Genomic DNA, 17,124 nt, shown 5'->3' with positions numbered 1-17,124 from the left:
GGCTTGGTTTGGCACGGCTTGGCTTGGCTTGGCCTGGCATGGCTTGGCACGGCACGGCGTGGCTTGGCTCGGCACGGCACGGCAGCAGAGGCCGTGGGCGGGCGCTAGGACCGGGCGGCGCGGGGCGGGCGGCGCGGCCCGGTGCTGCAGGGGAGGCCTGGCCGGGCGGGCGCTGGGACGGGGCGGGCGCTAGGACCGGGCGGCGCGGCGCGGGGCGGGCAGCGCGGCCCGGTGCTGCAGTGTCGGCGGCGTGCGGGCGCTAGGACCGCGCGGGCGCCGGGAGCGGGCGGCGCGGTGCTGCAGTGGAAGCGGCAGCGGCGGCGGCGGCGGCGGCGGGCGGGCGGGCGCTAGGACCGCGCGGCGCGGGGCGGGCGGTGCGGTGCTGCAGTGGAGGCGGCGGCGGCGTGCGGGCGCTAGGACCGCGCGCGCGGCTCGGCGCGGCGCGGCGCGGCTCGGCGCGGGGCGGGCGGTCGGTGCTGCAGTGGAGGCGGCGGCGCTGCGGGAGGAGGCCTCGCCGGGCGGCGCAGCAGCGGCGGCGGCGGCGGCTCGGCTCGGCGCGCCGGGCCCGCACCGGCCCAGGTAACGGCGCCCGCGGCCCGGCCCCGCTCTGCCCTGCCCGGCCGCCCCCGCGCCGGGGCGGCGGCGCGGCCCCCCGACGGCGGGCAGAGCCCCGCGGCGCCCGGACCGATCCCCCCCCCCGCCCCGGCACCGCGGCCGCCCCCCCCCCCCCCGGCAGCGCGCCGGGCCGTGCGCGCTCGGCGGCGCCTCCCGACGGGGCGGGCCGCCCCCGCTCCGCGCGCCCCCGCCGCTGGCAGGGAGGGCACGGCGGCGGAGCAGGAAAACATGGCAGCCTGGCATGACCCTCCTCCTCCTCCTCCTCCTCCTCCTCCTCCTCCTCCTCCGCCTCCCGCCGCCGCGCACGGAGCGCCCCCCCTTCCCCCCCCGCCCCGTGCGGCGGCGGCGCCCCCGGGCCCGGCGGGGCGGCGGCGCGGGGGGGCCCGGCCCGGGCGGGGGTCGGCGGGCCGCGGCGCGGACGTGTCCTTGACGGCGCCGCATCCGCGCTGCTGAAGGGCACCGCCGCCGCCGCGGCCTCTCCCCGGGGCGCCGCCGCCGACCGACCGCTCCGGGACGCGGCGGCGGCGGCGGCGCCGCCTCGGGCCCCCGCGCGGGCCGCGGGGCAGCGCCGCGCCGCCTCCCCGCAGCGCGGGGCCCCGGGCCCGGCCCCGTTCCCTGCCCCGCCGCGCCGCGCCGCGCCGCCGGGTCCCTCTGCCCGGGACGCGGGGCAGCGCCGCCCGACGTGGGCCCTGCGCCGGGACGCGGGGCAGCGCCGCCGGCCGCGGTCCCTTTCCTGGGACGCGGGGCACCGGGCCCCTTCCCCGGGGTGCGGGGCATCCCCACCGGCCACGGCACCTTCCTGGGGTGCAGGGCATCGCCGCCAGCCGCGGCACCTTCCCTAGGACGGGGCACATCAGGCCACTTCCCCCACTGCTGTGCTCCCTTTCCTGGGACGCGGGGCATCAGGCCCCTTCCCTGGGGTGCAGGGCATCGCCGCCGGCCGCGGCACCTTCCCTGGGACGGGGCACATCAGGCCACTTCCCTGAGATGCAGGTCATCCCCACTGCTGTGCTCCCTTCCCTGGGACACGGGGCATCGGGCCACTTCCCTGGGGAGCAGGGCATCCCCATTGCCTTGGCATCTTCCTGGGGTGCAGGGCATCCCCAGCACTGTCGTCCCTGCCCTGGGACAGGGGGCATTGGGCCGCTTTCCTGGGATGCAGGGCATTGCCGCCAGCTGCAGCACCTGCCCTGGGACACGGGGCATCAGGCCACTTCCCCGGGGTGCGGGGCATCCCCACTGGCCATGGCATCTTCCCGGGATGCAGGGCATTGCCATCGGCCGCAGCACCTTCCCTGGGACATGGGGCATCGGGCCGCTTCCCTGGGGTGCAGGGCATCCCCACTGGCCATGGCATCTTCCCGGGATGCAGGGCATCCCCACCGGCTGCGATCTCTTCCCTGGGACACGGGGCATCGAGCCAGTTCCCTGGGGTGCAGGGCATCCCCACCGGTTGTGGCATCTTCCCGGGATGCAGGGCATCCCCACTGCCATGGCACCTTCTCTGGGACACGGGGCATCGAGCCAGTTCCCTGGGGTGCCGGGCATCCCTGCCGGCCGTGGCATCTTCCTGGGATGCAGGGCATCCCCAGCATTGTGGTCCCTTCCCCAGGATGCAGGGCATCAGGCCACTTCCCTGGGATGCAGGGCATCCCCACTGGCCATGGCACCTTCCCTGGGACAGGGGACATCAGGCCACTTCCCTGGGATGCAGGGCATCCCCACCGGTTGTGGCATCTTCCTGGGATACAGGGCATCCCCACTGGTTGTGGCATCTTCCCGGGATGCAGGGCATCCCCACTGGCCATGGCATCTTGCTGGGATGCAGGGCATCCCCAGCACTGTGGTCCCTTCCCCGGGACACGGGGCATCGGGCCACTTCCATGGGATACAGGGCATCCCCACTGGTTGTGGCACCTTCCCGGGATGCAGGGCATCCCCACCGCCGTGGCACCTTCCCCGGGACACGGGCCATCGCCGGTGCTACCGCTGCCAGCTCGCGCCTTCCCGGCTGCGGGCGAGGACTGCAAGCGCTGGTCGGGTCTCCCGCTTTTCCCTTTTTTTTTCCCGCCTTGCTTTTCGGCTCGGAGCACTCGCCGTGCCGGGGGAGCACGGCTGCGCCGGGGTCAGCGCGGGAGCTCGGCCGCGGCAGCGCGACGGGGAAGCTGCTTTCCCGCGGGAAACTCGCCGGAGTGGATGTTGTCCTGCAGAAACGCCGGGGAGCGGAGCCGGGATCCAGCGGGACCCTCTGGCAGCGCACAAAATCCGGGGAGGGGGCGCCGGGGGGGTCCTGCCCGCCCGTGCCGGGAGCTGAGGTCGGCCGGCGCGCTGCGTCCCCCACCCTAAACTTTCCAAAAGCAGCAGGTCAGTCGCAAAAACCACCAAAAAATCCCACCCACGCAAGCCCCCAGACCCCCCCGGACCCTGCGGGGAGGGAGGGGCAGCGGCGCCGGCCCCCCTGCCGCCCCGCGGCTTCCCGGGCGGCGGGTTCGGGGCGGCGGGGCTCGCTTTGGCGTTTTCTTCCTTTTTCTTTTTTTTTTCCCCCTCTTTTTTTCCCTCCCTCGCGCGCCCGTGCGTGTGCGAGAACCTGCGAGCGAATGAAATCCTCCCCTGCGCTCAGTTCCTCTTTCCGCGCCTCTTCCCGCGGGCTGACGTCGCCGGCGTCACGGCTGGATCGCGCCGCGGCGGGCGCACCGGGCGCGCGGCGGCCGGGACGCCGGGAACGCCGGGAACGCCGGGACCGCCCGACCCGCCGGCGCGGCCGGGCCGAGCGCGGGGGCCGGGGTCGAGCGGAGGCACCGGCCTCCCCGCGCGCCGCAACCCCCCGCGCGTGCGGCAGCCTCCCGTGCTGAGTCAGCTCGAAACTTCCTAGCCGGGGCCTTTTTGTGAAAGCGAAATGTCCAGAGCACCTCGAGGAAATAGAGGGCGGCCGTGCGCGGCGCGGCGCGGGGGGCTGGCGGCGGCGGCGGCGCTGCCTAAATAATCTCCGAGTTCGTGAGGGTTTGGGACGGTCCCGCCGGGCCGGTCGGTGCGAGCGCGGGGACGGCGCAGCTCCCGCTGCCCTTTCGCCTGGGTGTTTTAGGGCTGTGCGTCTGCGCGCGGGGCCGCGGCGCTGCCTCCCGGGCCCTGGGTCCCGCCAGGATGCTCCCGGCTCCCGCGGCCCCGCAGGGATGCTCCAGGCTCCCGGGCCCTGCATCCCGCGGGGATGCTCCCAGGCCCCGCGTCCCACGGGATGCTCCCAGCTCCCGGGCCCTGCATCCCACGGCACTGCTTCCCGGGCCCTGCGTCCCACGGGAATGCTTCCGGCTCCTGCATCCTGCCAGGATGCTCCCAGCTCCCGGGGCCACGGCCCTGCATCCCACGGGGATGCTCCCGGGCCCTGCGTCCCGCAGGATGCTCCCGGCTCCTGGGCCCTGCGTCCTGCGGGGATGCTCCCAGCTCCTGGGCCCTGCATCCCACTGGGATGCTCACGGGGCCACGGCCATGCGTCCCATGGGGATGCTCCCGGCTCCCGGGCCCTGCATCCCGTGGGAATGCTCCCAGGCCCTGCATCCCGCGGGGATGCTCCTGGCTCCTGGGCCCTGCATCCCGTAGTGCTGCCTCCTGGGCCCTGCATCCCGCCAGGATGCTCCCAGCTCCTGGGGCCTGCATCCCAGGGGATGCTCCTGGGCCCTGCGTCCCATGGGGATGCTCCCGGCTCCCGGGGCCACGGGAAGAGCCGCCCGCGCCGCGGGAAGCCGCAGCTCCCGGCTGCCTTCGGTGCCGTGCTCGACGCCGCTCGCAATTAGAAACTCGCGCCCGATTTCGGCCGCCCTCCCCGCCGCGCTTGCCGCCGCGGTCCCATCCTGCCCCGCCGCCGTCCCCACGGGGGGGGGACGCACCGCGCTTTGCACCGTCCCCTCCGCAAAGCGGGGCCGGGGGCTGCCGCGCCGTGGGTTCGACCCCGGCCCCGCGCGTCGCCTGGGGCGGCTGGGGGGTCCCGGGGGCCGGCGGGGCTCAGCCGCTCGGGGGGGCGGCCGGGGGGGCCGCGGTGAGTCAGGGCGCGCGCGGGGCGGCGGCGGGGGCGCCGGTGACTCACGGCGCGGCTCCCGGCCCCTCTGAGTCACCCCGGCTCCCTGCCGGCGCTGGGGAGGGGGCCGCGGAGCGCTGCCGGCGCGGGGGGCGGCGCTGACTCAAAGCGGTGACAGCAAGAGCCCACCGCCGCGCGCGGCGTGGGCGAGCGCCTTGGACGGGGTCCCTCGCGCGTCCCCCCCCCCCAGGGCTGCGGCGACCCTCCCGCGGGCAGCGCGGCGGCTGCGGTCACCCGAGGACGGGCCGAGAAGCGTGCAAGTGCAAGAAGCGTGCGTGCAAAAAGGGCGTGCAAAAAGTGCATGCAGAAAGCGTGCGTGCAAAAAGCGTGCGTGCAAAAAGCGCGTGCACAAAGCGTGCGTGCAAAACCGGGGGGGTGTTGGGTGGGGAGGCCCCGGTACAGCCGCCGCAGGTAAGCTGCTCGCGGCGATGCCGTGCCGGCGCGCGGGACTGTGCCCCCCCGGCCCTCCGGTGCGGGATACCGCCGGCGCGTTCCCGCGTGCCGAGCGCGGCCTGGCTGTTTTTAGTGCGTCTGGAGCCGGGGTTTGCCGGGAGCGGCCCGGGGGCTGCGTTGGGGGCCGGGGGGGGCCGCGGCACCTGCGGGGAGGTGCCGGGCTGGAAGGCTCTGGAAGCGGCCGGCGGTGCCAGCGGCGGCATCCTCGGCCGCGGCCGGCGTTTGCCATGGCAACGGTGCCGGGGGGGGGGGCCGGGGCGGCCGGCGCTCACCCCCTCTCCCTTCCCTCGCAGGTGGCAGGAGCAGGCGGCGGCGGGACGGACGCACGGACGCCCAGACGGACGCACGGACACCCGGACGCAGGGGCTGCGCGGGCGAGGGCTGCCCCCCCCCAGCGGAGCGCCTCCCCTCCGCCGGCCTCCGCGGGGCTGCTTTTCCCTGGATTTTTCTTTTTTAACCCCGTCCCGCCGCGCCCCGCGCCATGCCGTCCAGCGGCAGCCTCGACGCCAGCAGCCCCGCGCCGGACCGCGAGGCGCTCGACACGCACAAGGTAACGGCGGCGGGTGCGGCGAGTTGTCAGCTCTCAGCGGCGGGTGCACCGAGTTGCCGGGTCTCAGCAGCAGGTGCAGCGAGTTGCCGGGTCTCAGCGGCGGGTGCACCGAGTTGTCGGGTCTCAGCAGTGAGTGCACCGAGTCTGCCAGGTCTCAGCGGCGGGTGCGCCGAGTTGTCGGGTCTCAGCAGCGGGTGCACCGAGTTCTCGGGTCTCAGCGGCGGGTGCACCGAGTCTGCCGGGTCTCAGCAGCACTGCTGCCGGGGGGGGCGGCGCGAGGGGAGCCCTGAGCTGCCGGCCGGGATTAGAGCGGATTGAGCTATTCCTGGCCGAGGGGGAGCGGGGAGGGGGTGCAGGGGCCGAGACCGGCTGTTACCTCCGCCGCGGCGGCGGCGGGAGGGCCGGGAGGGCCGGCGGGGGCTGCCCCGCTGCCGGGGGCCGGAGGGGCCAAGGGGGGGCCGGGCTGGGGCAGGGCCCCTTCCCGCGTGCCGGGCTGCTCTCGCGGTGCTGCAGGCGTGCGGCCGTGTCCCTGTGCATGGGGCTGATGCATGTCCGTGTGCAACAGGCGGACGCATGTCCGTGTGCAACAGGCGGACGTGTGTGCATGTGCAACAGGCAGAGACATGTCCCTGTGCAACAGGCAGACGCATGTCCCTGTGCAACAGGCAGACACATGAGACATGTCCCTGTGCTACAGGCAGATGTGTGTCCATGTGCAACAGGCAGATGCGTGTCCGTGTGCAACAGGCGGAGGCATGTCTGTGTGCGCAGGGCTGAGGCATGTCCATATGCACAAGGCGGACACATGTGCATGTGCAACAGGCAGATGCGTGTCCCTGTGCAACAGGCAGACGCGTGTCCTTGTGCAACAGGCGGAGGCATGTCCGTGTGCAGAGGGCCAAGGCATGTGTGTGTGCACCAGGCAGACGCGTGTTTGTGTGCACAGCCGAGGCATGTCCTTATGCACCAGGTGGACACAGGTCCCTGTGCAACAGGCAGACGCGTATCTGTGTGCAACAGGCGGAGGCACATCCGTGCACGCGGGGCAGAGCCGTGTCCGTGTGCGTGGGGCGGACACGCGTCTGTCGGTGCCCAGGGCCGAGGCGCGTCCCCGTGCCCCGGCGGGCGCAGCGTGCAGGCCCGAGGGGCGCGAGCACACGGGGGGCTGGGGAGGGCCCGCCGCAGGCCCGGCCCGCTGGCTGTGGGGCAGGAGGAGCCGCGGTGCTGGGGGCGGGCAGGGGCCCCGGCGCAGGAGCGCCTGGCGGGATGCAGAGCGGCACCGGTGCCAGGGTTTGGTGGAGCGGCAAGGAGAGCGGAGGGGAAGGAAGACGGGACGTGCGCATCGGGCAGGCGGCTCGTGCATGGGGCAGGCGCCTCATGCATCGCTGCATCGTGCCGGTGCCTCATGCGTCGTGCAGGCACCTCATGCATCGCTGCATCACGCACGCAGCTCATGCGTCGCTGCATCGCACGGGCACCTCGTGCATCGCTGCATCGTGCAGGCGCTTCATGCATCGCTGCATCACGCACACGGCTCATGCGTCGCTGCATCGCACGGGCACCTCGTGCATCACTGCGTTGCACGGGCACCTCATGCATCGCTGCATCACACAGGTGACTCACGCATTGCTGCATCGTGCAGGCACCTCATGCATCGCTGCATCGCACAGGTGACTCGTGCATCGCTGCATCGCGCGGGCACCTCGTGCATCGCTGCATCGCACAGGTGCCTCGTGCACCGCTGCATCGCGCGGGCACCTCGTGCATCGCTGCATCGCACGGGCACCTCGTGCTCGGCCCGGCCGGTGAACCCCCGTCTTCCTCCTCTCCGGCCGCTCTGGGCCGGGTGGCGGAGTCCTTGCCGGTCCCCGGTGCACGTCCCCTCCCGGCTCCGCAGGCCGAGAGCGGCTCCTGGCCGGGAATCGGGGTCGTGCTGCCGGGAGCGGCTGGGGCGGCTCTTGGGCAGAGCAGAGCACGGCCGGGTGGTGCAGCCGGGTCGATGCTGGCCGGGGGGCTGCTGCCAGGGGGGCCCTGCTTGGCCGGGCGGGTGCGGCGCGCAGCCGGGGTTGACCTGGTCCCCACTGCCCCGGGCTCCCGGGGAAGGTTATTCCCATCCGGAGTCGCCCTGCGTTTTGCCACGTTGTTTTAGTGCTGCGGGGGGAAACGGGGCCGAGCAGAGGCATTTGGCACCCTGTCCCGATGGAAGGGCGCAGTGGAGCCAGGAGCCGCACCGGGATCAGGGGGCTGCATCCTCGGGGCTCCCGCGCATCCCAGCGGAGCCTCCCGGCCGGCGCCTGCGAAGGCAGCGGAGAGCCGTCTGCGGGCGGGCCGGGCTGCCGGACGCCGGGGCCGCGGCCGAGGGCAGGCGGCGTGGGGGCCGGGGCGGCCGGCCAGCTGGACCGCGGCCCCGTGTGGGCAGCCGCAGCCGCCCGCAGCTCGGGTCATCCGAGTTTCTCCGGGCTTGCTTGGCCGCGGCGCCGCTCCCCGCCGGCGGAAACGGGCTGCTGGCCGGGTCCGTGCTGCTTCCCGGGTGCATGCTGCTTCCCAGGTGCATGCTGCTTCCCAGGTGCATGCCGCTTTCCTGGATGCATGCTGCTTCCCAGGTGCATGCTGCTTTCCTGGATGCATGCCGTATCCCAGGTGCATGCTGCTTCCCAGGTCCATGCTGCTTCCCAGGTCCGCGCAGGAGAGCGTTTCCTCTGCTCCGGCCACCGCTCCCGGCCTCGGCGGAGGGGGGGAGATCCGTGTGCCGCTTGGCAGGCGTCCAGCGCGTTATTGGCACAGCTGGGAGCAATGAATAAATAATAGTATCGATAAAATACTTTCCGCTCCAGCAGCGGGCGGGAGGGTGTTAAGCCGGCGCGGTTGCGGGTTCCGAAATCCAGCCGGGGAGGCAGGTTTCGGTGCTCTAGGCGACGCCGAGGAGCCCGATGCAGCGCGGATCCGGCACGCCGAGGGGCTGCGGGCTCGGCACGGCGCGGTGCTCACGGCGGTGCCCAGCGCGTGCTGCCGCGGGGCCGGCGGAGCACGTGGGCCGCCGGCGCGGAGCTGTCCCGGCCTGACCCCGCGGCGAGACGGCATCGCTTCTCCCCCGCGGGCAGGCGGCCTGGACTGGAGGCCGTGCCGCGCCGTGCCGCGCCGGGTGGGCAGCCCTGCTCTGCAGCCCCGGCCGCGATGCAGCGCGCGGAGCCCCGCGGCGTGCAGCGGCGTCGCGGCTTTCCGCCCCGCCAGGAGCGGAACCGCAGCCCTGGCGCGACGCCCGGCCGAGCAGGGGCTGCGGCGGTGCCCGCACACCTTGCAACCAGCCCCGGCAGCGCCCGGGCGCCTGGCAGGGTTGCAAAGAGACGCGACTCGCTTGCACCGGCCGCGCGTGCAACCCGGGCAAAACCGGCGCCGCCGGGCAGGGAGCGTGCCGCCGAGCGTGCCGCCGAGCATGCCGCCGCGTGCCCGCTGCCTCGCCGGCCTCCGCGCCGCCGGCTGCTCGGGAAGCGCCCGTTTCCGCGTGCCGCCGGCCGAACCGCGGCCTCGCCGAGGCCGGGCGGGCGCTGCGGCGGTTCGGGGGGTCGCCGCGCCGCGATGCCCGGCCGGGGAGCGGGAGGGGAGGCGCGGGCAGGAATGCGGCCGGGGCCGGCGCCTGGCGCGGCTGCGAGGCGCGGAGCCGCTCGAGCGCAGCTGGCTGCCGGGAGCTGTCTGGCTGCCAGCTCTCATCCCCTCCCCGGCCTCTCCCTTCCCCAGCCCCCCCGCCGGCCCCTTCGCCTTCCCGTCCTCCCCCCTCCACCGGCCTCTTCCTGCCTCGGCCGCGGCCGGGATCTCCGGGGGCTCAGGTGAAGCCGCCGCCGGGGAGGGGGGGGGACGCGCCGGGGGCCCCCGCCACCCCCAGCGCCGTAACCGTCCCCTCCGCTTTCTCCCTCGGTGCCGCAGCAGGGGGAAGAGGAGCCGGAGGAGACGCAGAGCAAGGAGGAGAAGCAGGATCCGGGGACGCCCATGAGGAAAGTTGGGCGCCCGGGGCGGAAGCGCAAACATGCCCAGGTGAGTGCGCGAGCCCGGCCGGGCGGCCGCCCCGCCGCCTGCATCGCCCCGCCGGGGGCTGCCGGGACCCGCCGGGGGCTGCCGGGCGCGGTGCAGCGGTGCAGGGCCCCTCCGAGGGCTGCGGGGCCCGGTGCAACAGTGCAGGGCATGGTGTTGCGGTGCAGGGCATGGTGTTGCGGTGCAGGGCATGGTGTTGCGGCGCAGGGCACGGCACGGCGGTGCAAGGCACGGTGCGGCAGTGCAGGGCACGGCGCAACAGTACAGGGCACGGCACAACGGTGCGGGGCACGGTGCAGCAGTGCAGAGCATGGTGCAACTGTGCATGGCTGCCGGAGCAGCGGGGAAGCCCTGCCGGCACAGGCACCGCGTGCTGAGCACAGGAGCAGGGGCCGGAGGCGAGGCCGGCACCGGGGCTGCGTTGCAAGGCGGCCGGTGACTCGCTCCCTGCGGAGACTACAGCTCCCGGCGTGCCACGGGCCGGCCGGCCTCGCCGCGCTGCGCCGCGCTGCGTGCCAGGGCATGCGGCCGCCCGCCGGGTCCTCGGGATCCGGCGACGGGACCGTCCCCGAGGAAGAGCACGCGCGGCATCCCGCGGGATGCCGACCCCGGGGGCCGGAGCAGCGGGAGCCCCTGCACGGGCACGCGGCAGCCTGGCCGAGCGGGCGGCGGGCTCCGAGCGCGGCTATAAATACAGCCGGTGGGAGGTAAGTGCCGGGGAGGGAGAGGAGCTATTTCGGTGGAAGAACAATACTGGCAGGGGAACAAGCGGGGAGAAGTCGGCCAGGAATAGACGGAGCCTGGAAACCGGGAGGTTTCTGACCATCGGAGCGGGAGGCTCCGGAGAGGCAGGGTCGCCGGAGCAGGGCGGCCCGCGAGCCCGGAGCCGCGTCGCGAGCATCCTCCCGTCGGACCCGGGAAGGCGGCCGAGCGGAGGGGGGGCTGCCGCCACCTGGGACCCCCATCCTACGTCGCTCTGCACCCGCTGATACGCGTCGCACTGATAATTAGCGTTAATTGGTGCATTGCAGCGGTGCAGCAAGGCCCGGCCAGGCCCGAAGGCTCCGCACCCCGGGGGCGCCGGGGCTGGGGCACCGAGCGCGGCGGGCGCGCGGCAGGGAGCAGCCCAAGCGAGCGGTTCGTGAGCCCGGCCGGGACGGCGGCAACGGTGGTCCGGACCCCGGCGGGTGTCGATGGGAGAGGTGGCACCGTCGGCATGGGGCACAATTGGTGTGTCTGGCAAGAAGAGGCTGGAGGAGGCGCGTGCATGCCCCGTGCATGCCCCATGCATGCCCCATGCATGCCCATGCAACCCCGTGCAGCCCCGTACGGCCCTGTGCATGCCCGTGCAGCCCCGTGCATGCCCCTTGCAGCCCCGTGCATGCCCCAGCAGCCCCATGCATGCCCCAGCAGCCCCTTGCAGCCCCGTGCATGCCCCAGCAGCCCCATGCATGCCCCAGCAGCCCCTTGCAGCCCCGTGCATGCCCATGCAGCCCCGTGCAGCCCCACACATGCCCCACGCATGCCCCAGCAGCCCCATGCATGCCCCTTGCAGCCCCGTGCATGCCCATGCAGCCCCGTGCAGCCCCGTGCATGCCCCTTGCAGCCCCGTGCAGCCCCACACATGCCCCATGCATGCCCCGGCAGCCCGGCTTGCAGTCGCTGCCCCGTGCAGCCCGGGCTGCCTGCGCCGGCTGCGCTGCCAAGCGAGAGGGAGCTGGCAAGCGGCGCGGCCCATGCGCCGCCCGGACACTGCCAGGAGAGCGTCTCCGTGCTTGTTTGCGAGGGGAAAGCCCCGGCGGCCGCCCGCGGCTTGCTATAAATATCCCTCGCAGCTGGAGAGCCCGGCGGCGCTGGCTGCTCCGGGGAGGCCGGTGGCCGGGCCGGGCCGCGTCCCCGGGGAGGGACTTTGCGCCGCGTCCCGAGGCCTCGGAGGGCTGCCCGGCGCGGGATGCCGGAGCCGCTCCAGCCGGCAGGTGCCCGGCGAGGGGCGGGGGCAGGAAGCCCTTCCCCGGCGGTTGGAACCGGACCGGCTGCTTTTCCAGGTGTCGGGAGGAATTCCGCCTGGGGTGTGTCGTTCCCGGCCAGGTGAGCGGGGCCCGGAGCCGGGCGGCTCTGCCCCAGCACGCCGCTCCCAGCACGGAGCCAGCCGGAGCCCTGTGTGGGGCCGGAGAGCCCCCGGGGCCGGGCGGCGCGGTGTAGCTGCGTGTGCACAGTCGGAGAGCCCCCGGGGCCGGGCGGCGCGGTGTAGCCACGTGTGTGGGGCCGGAGAGCCTTCGGGCCAGGTGGCGTGGTGTAGCCGTGTGTGCACAGTCGGAGAGCCCCCGGGGCCGGGCGGTGCAGTGTAGCTGTGTGTGCAGGGCTGGAGAGCCCCTGGGGCCAGGCGGCACGGTGTAGTCGTGTGTGCAGGACCGGAGAGCCCCCAGGGCCAGGTGGCATGCTGTAGCCGTGTGTGCAGGGCTGGAGAGCTCCCAGGGCCGAGCGGTGTGGTGTAGCTGTGTGTGTGGGGCCAGAGAGCCCCCGGGGCTGGGCAGCGCGGTGTAGCCATGTGTGCACAGCCAGAGAGCCCCCGAGGCTGGGCAGCGCGGTGTAGCCGTGTGTGCAGGGCTGGAGAGCTCCTGGGGCCAGGCAGCACGGTGTAGCCACGTGTGCAGGACCAGAGAGCCCCCGAGGCTGGGCGGCACGGTGTAGCTGTGTGTGCACAGCCGGAGAGCCCCCGGGGCTGGGTGGAACGGTGTAGCTGTGTGTGCACAGCCAGGGAGCCGCAGGAGCTGGGCAGCACGGTGTAGCTGTGTGCACAGCCAGAGTGACCTGCACAGCTGGGCAGGATGGTGTAGCTGTGTATGTGGCTCCAGAGAGCCCCGGGGGCTGGGTGTCACAGTGTAGCTGTTTGTGCACAGCCAGAGGGCCCCGGGGGCAGGGTGTCACAGTGTAGCTGTGTGTGCACAGCCAGAGCACCCCGGGGCTGGGTGTCACAGTGTAGCTGTTTGTGCACAGCCAGAGGGCCCCGGGGGCCAGGTGTCAGTGTAGCTGTGTGTGCACAGCCAGAGCACCCCGGGGCTGGCTGTCAGTGTAGCTGTGTGTGCACAGCCAGAGGGCCCCGGGGACCGGGTGTCACAGTATAGCTGTGTGTGCACAGCCAGAGCGCTCTGGGGGCCGGGTGTCAGTGTAGCTGTGTGTGCACAGCCAGAGAGCCCTGCAGCGCCGGATGACGCAGTGTAGCCATGTGTGCAGGGCTGGAAAGCCCCAGGGGCCGGGCGTCACGGTGTAGCCATATGTGCTCAGCCAGAGAGCCCTGTGGGGCTGGGCGTCACGGTGTAGCTGTGTGCGCAGGGTCGGAGAGCTCCAGGGGCCGGGTGTTGTGGTGTAGCTGTGTGTGCACAGCTGGGCATCACGGTGGGGGGGGGGGGCAGAGAGCCCCATGGGGTCAGGTTTCGTGGTGTAGCCATGTGTGTACAGCCGGAGAGCCCCACAGGGCCGGGCATTGCGGTGTAGCCATGTGTGGGGCCAGAGCCCCATGGGGCCGGGCTTTGAGGTGTAGCCCTGTGTGCACAGTCGAAGAGCCCCAGGGGCTGGGCATCATGGTGTAGTTGTGTGTGCACAGCTGGAGAGCCCCACAGGCCCAGGTGTCATGCTGTAGCTGTGTGTGCCCAGCCAGAGAGCCCCGCAGGGCCAGGCGTCGCAGTGTAGCTGTGTGTGCACAGTCGGAGAGCCCCGTGAGGCCGAGTGTTGTGGTGTAGCTGTGTCTGGGGCCAGAGAGCCCCAGGGGCCAGGCGCTGGGGGGTCCCGTGTGTGCAGGGCCAAGTGTGACGGTGTAGCTGTGCGTGCACAGTTGAGGAGCTCTGCAGGGCCAAGTGTCATGGTGTAGCTGCGTGTGCACAGCCAGAGAGCCGCATGGGCCAGGTGTCACGGTGTAGCTGCATGTGCACAGCTGAAGAGCCCCATGGCACTGTGCCTCGCGGTCTAGCCGTGTGTGCACAGAGAGCCCTGTGGGGCCAGGTGTTGTGGTATAGTTGTGTGTGCACAGCCGGAGAGCCCAATGGGGCCGAGTGTCATGGTGTAGCTATGAGTGCTGTCCTGGGTGTCACAGTGTAGCCGTGTGTGCACAGCTGGAGAGCCCTGCGGGGCCGAGTGTCATGGTGTAGCTGTGAGTGCGGGGCCAGGTGTCATGGTGTAGCTGGGTGTACACAGCCAGAGAGCCGCATGGGCCAGGTGTCACGGTGTAGCTGCATGTGCACAGCTGAAGAGCCCCATGGCACTGGGCATCGCGGCCTAGCCGTGTGTGCACAGTCAGAGAGCCCTGTGGGGCCAGGTGCTGTGGTGTAGCCGTGTGTGCACAGCTGGAGAGCCCTGCAGGGCCAAGTGTCATGGTGTAGCTATGAGTGCGGGGCCAGGTGTCATGGTGTAGCTGGGTGTGCGCAGCCAGAGGGCCCAGCGGGTCTGGGTTTCATGGTGTAGCTATGAGTGCTGGGCTGGGTGTCACAGTGTAGGTGGGTGTGCACAGCCGGAGAGCCTTGCAGAGCTGAGTGTCATGGTGTAGCTGTGAGTGCAGGGCCAGGTGTCATGGTGTAGCTGAGTGCGCAGCCAGAGAGCCCGGCGAGGCTGAGTGTTGTGGTGTAGCTGTGAGTGCATGACCGGGTGTCACAGTGTAGCCAGGTGTGCGCAGCTGGAGAGCCTGGCAGGGCTCAGTGTCATGGTGCAGCTGTGAGTGTGGGGCTGGGTGTCATGGTGTAGCCATGTGTGTACAGGCAGAGAGCCTGGTGGGGCTGAGTGTCATGGTGTAGCTGTGAGTGTGGGGCTGGGTGTCACGGTGTAGCCATGAGCACACAGCCAGGGAGCCCTACAGGTCCAAGTGTCATGGTGCAGCTGTGAGTGTGGGGCCGGGTGTCGTGGTGTAGCCAGGTGTGCACAGGCGGAGAGCCTGGCAGGGCTGAGTGTTGTGGTGTAGCTGTGAGTGCTGGGCTGGGTGTCACGGTGTAGCCATGTGTGCGCAGTGAGAGAGCCCTGTTGGGCCGAGTGTAATGGTGTAGCTATGAGTGCGGGGCTGGGTGTCACGGTGTAGCTGGGTATGCGCAGCCGGAGAGCCCAGGAGGGCTGAGTGTTGTGGTGTAGCTGTGAGTGCAGGGCCAGATGTCGTGGTGTAGCCAGGTGTGCGCAGCTGGAGAGCCTGGCAGGGCTGAGTGTCGTGGTGTAGCTGTGAGTGCTGGACTAGGCGTCATGGTGTAGCTGTGAGTGCAGGGCTGGGTGTCACGGTGTAGCCATGTGTGGACAGCCAGAGTGCCGTATGGGGCCAAGTATAATGGTGTAGCTATGAGTGCGGGGCCGGGTGTCACAGTGTAGCTGGGTGTGCGCAGCCGGAGAGCCCAGCGGGGCTGAGTGTTGTGGTGTAACTGTGAGTGTGGGGCTGGGTGTCACAGTGTAGCCAGGTGTGCACAGCCAGAGAGCCTGGTGAGGCTGAGCGTCATGGCGTATCTGTGAGTGCAGGGCCGGGTGTCGCGGTGTAGCCGGGTGTGCACTGCTGGAGAGCCCTGCAGGGCCGGGTGTCGCGGTGTAGCCGGGTGTGCACAGCCGGAGAGCCCAGCAGGGCCGGGTGTCGCGATGTAGCCGGGTGTGCACAGCCGGAGAGCCCAGCGGGGCCGGGTGTCACGGTGTAGCCAGGTGTGCACAGCGCGCACGGTAGGCGACGCCAGGGGATCTGTGCCCCAGGGGGCCGGGGCCGCGAGCAGGATGCTCCGGCTGACAAAACCTGGGCCCGTCGTGGCCTCCCCGGGCTCCGGCGGAGCCGCCCGCTCGGCGCTCGTTAGCGGTAATTGCCTGTCGCGTGCACCTACATCCCCACGGCACATGGGGGGGGACACGCGGACAGGCGCCTCCCCGCTTTGCCGCAGTACAGGCGCAGGCACAAGCAGCCGGTGCCCCCGGCCCCGCGGTGTTCCCGGTGTCCTTGGCCGGGCCTGCCTCCGGGGACGGGGACAGGGACGGGGCACCGGGGCGGATCCCGGCCCTCCCCTCCCCTCCGCCCGCTCCGACGGCCGAGCGGGACCTGCCCGCGGCCCCCAGGGCTGAGCCGGCCCCCCAGCCCCAGGTGGGGAGCAGGCGACTGCACCTGCCCGCGCCGGCATTCCCACGCCTTCCGGCATTCCCGCGCTGCATCCCGCATCCCCACACCATACTGTCCTTCACGCGCCATGCCGGCGTTCCCATGCCATGCCGGCGTTCCCATGCCATGCCAGCGTTCCCACGCCATGCCGGCGTTCCCATGCCATGCCAGTGTTCCCGCACTGCACCCGTGTCCCCACGCCTCGCCAGCATTCCCACGCCATGCTGTCATTCCCACGTCACGTCAGCGTTCCCACACCACGCTGGCGTTCCCACGCCATGCTGTAATTCCCATGCCACGCTGGCATTCCCACGCTATGCCAGCATTCCCACGCCATGCCGGCATTCCTGCGCTGCATCCAGCATTCCCGTGCCATGCCACCATTCCCATGCCACACCAGCATTCCCGTGCCATGCTGGCATTCCCACACCGTGCTGGCATTCCCACTGCACACTGGCATTCCCACACCATGCCAGCATTCCCACACTGCGCCGGCGTTCCCACGCTGCGCTGGCGTTCCTGCACCATGCCAGCATTCCTGCACCATGCCGGTGTTCCCACGCCATGCCAGTATTCTCGCACCATGCCGGCATTCCCACGCCCTGCCAGTGTTCCCACGCCATGCCGGCGTTCCCGCACCATGCCGGCGTTCCCGCACCATGCTGGCATTCCCACGCCATGCCGGCATTCCCGCGGGTGCCCGCCCTGCCGGAGGGGTCCGGGGCCGCCGCAGCCATCCGGAGCAGCTCCGCTGCCGCGCGGCGCCGCCCCGTTTCCTGAAACCGGAGCGGGCCTGGAAGGAGCCGGCCGTGCCCGCGGGAAGGTTCGCGAGCGCCGCCGGGGCCGGGAAGGGGCTGCCAAGGGAAGGGCTGGCGCGGGGCCAGCGCTCCGGCTCGGCGCCGCCGCCGCACAAAGCCCCCGCGGCGGCATCTGCTCCGCTTGGCCGCGGCCCCGTCCCGGGGGGCGCGGGGGGCTCCCAGGCTGCCCCGCGCCGGCGCTGCTGCCGCCCGGCCCTGTCCCGCCGCCTGAGCCCAACCGCCGTGCCGGGCTTCCCGCTTCCTCCCGGGAAGCGCGCGCGGCCCTCGGCATTGTTTTCGGCGCGGCGGCCAGGATGCGGCGCGGGGCGGGGGGGCCCCTCGCAGAGCCCCGGGGCGCAGGCGGCTCCTTTGCAGGGCGGCAGCCCCCCCCCCCCCCCCGCCTCGCTCCCGGCCGCCCCCTCCTCATTTCGGGGCGCCTCCGGCCCCGGCAGCGGCTCCTGCCTGCTCGAGCCCTCCGCACGCCGCCTCCCAGCTCCCCGCGCTCGCAGCCCCT

General features: G+C 72.5%; 2 protein-coding genes across 3 annotated transcripts in view; one reads left to right on the top strand and one right to left on the bottom strand.

Moving 5' to 3' along the window:
* Window positions 1-17,124, bottom strand: part of HADHB (hydroxyacyl-CoA dehydrogenase trifunctional multienzyme complex subunit beta) — a 644,785-nt gene that overhangs the window by 505,407 nt on the left and 122,254 nt on the right. The gene's annotated exons all lie outside the window — the stretch shown is intronic.
* The window catches only part of DNMT3A (DNA methyltransferase 3 alpha), a 53,688-nt gene continuing 36,998 nt past the window's right edge, over window positions 435-17,124 (top strand). For both annotated transcript variants that reach the window (XM_064508180.1, XM_064508179.1), the window contains exons 1-3: window positions 435-579; window positions 5,431-5,687; window positions 9,609-9,716. In XM_064508180.1, coding sequence (XP_064364250.1) covers window positions 5,619-5,687; window positions 9,609-9,716 — 177 coding nt within the window. In that variant the 5' untranslated portion in view covers window positions 435-579; window positions 5,431-5,618. The remainder of the gene's footprint in view (window positions 580-5,430; window positions 5,688-9,608; window positions 9,717-17,124) is intronic.

The sequence above is a fragment of the Dromaius novaehollandiae genome, chromosome 3 (assembly GCF_036370855.1).
Source record: "Dromaius novaehollandiae isolate bDroNov1 chromosome 3, bDroNov1.hap1, whole genome shotgun sequence".
In the NCBI taxonomy this organism is placed as follows: domain Eukaryota; kingdom Metazoa; phylum Chordata; class Aves; order Casuariiformes; family Dromaiidae; genus Dromaius; species Dromaius novaehollandiae.
The sequence above is the reverse complement of the archived record's forward strand: the minus strand, read 5'-3'. Positions and strand labels throughout refer to the sequence as shown.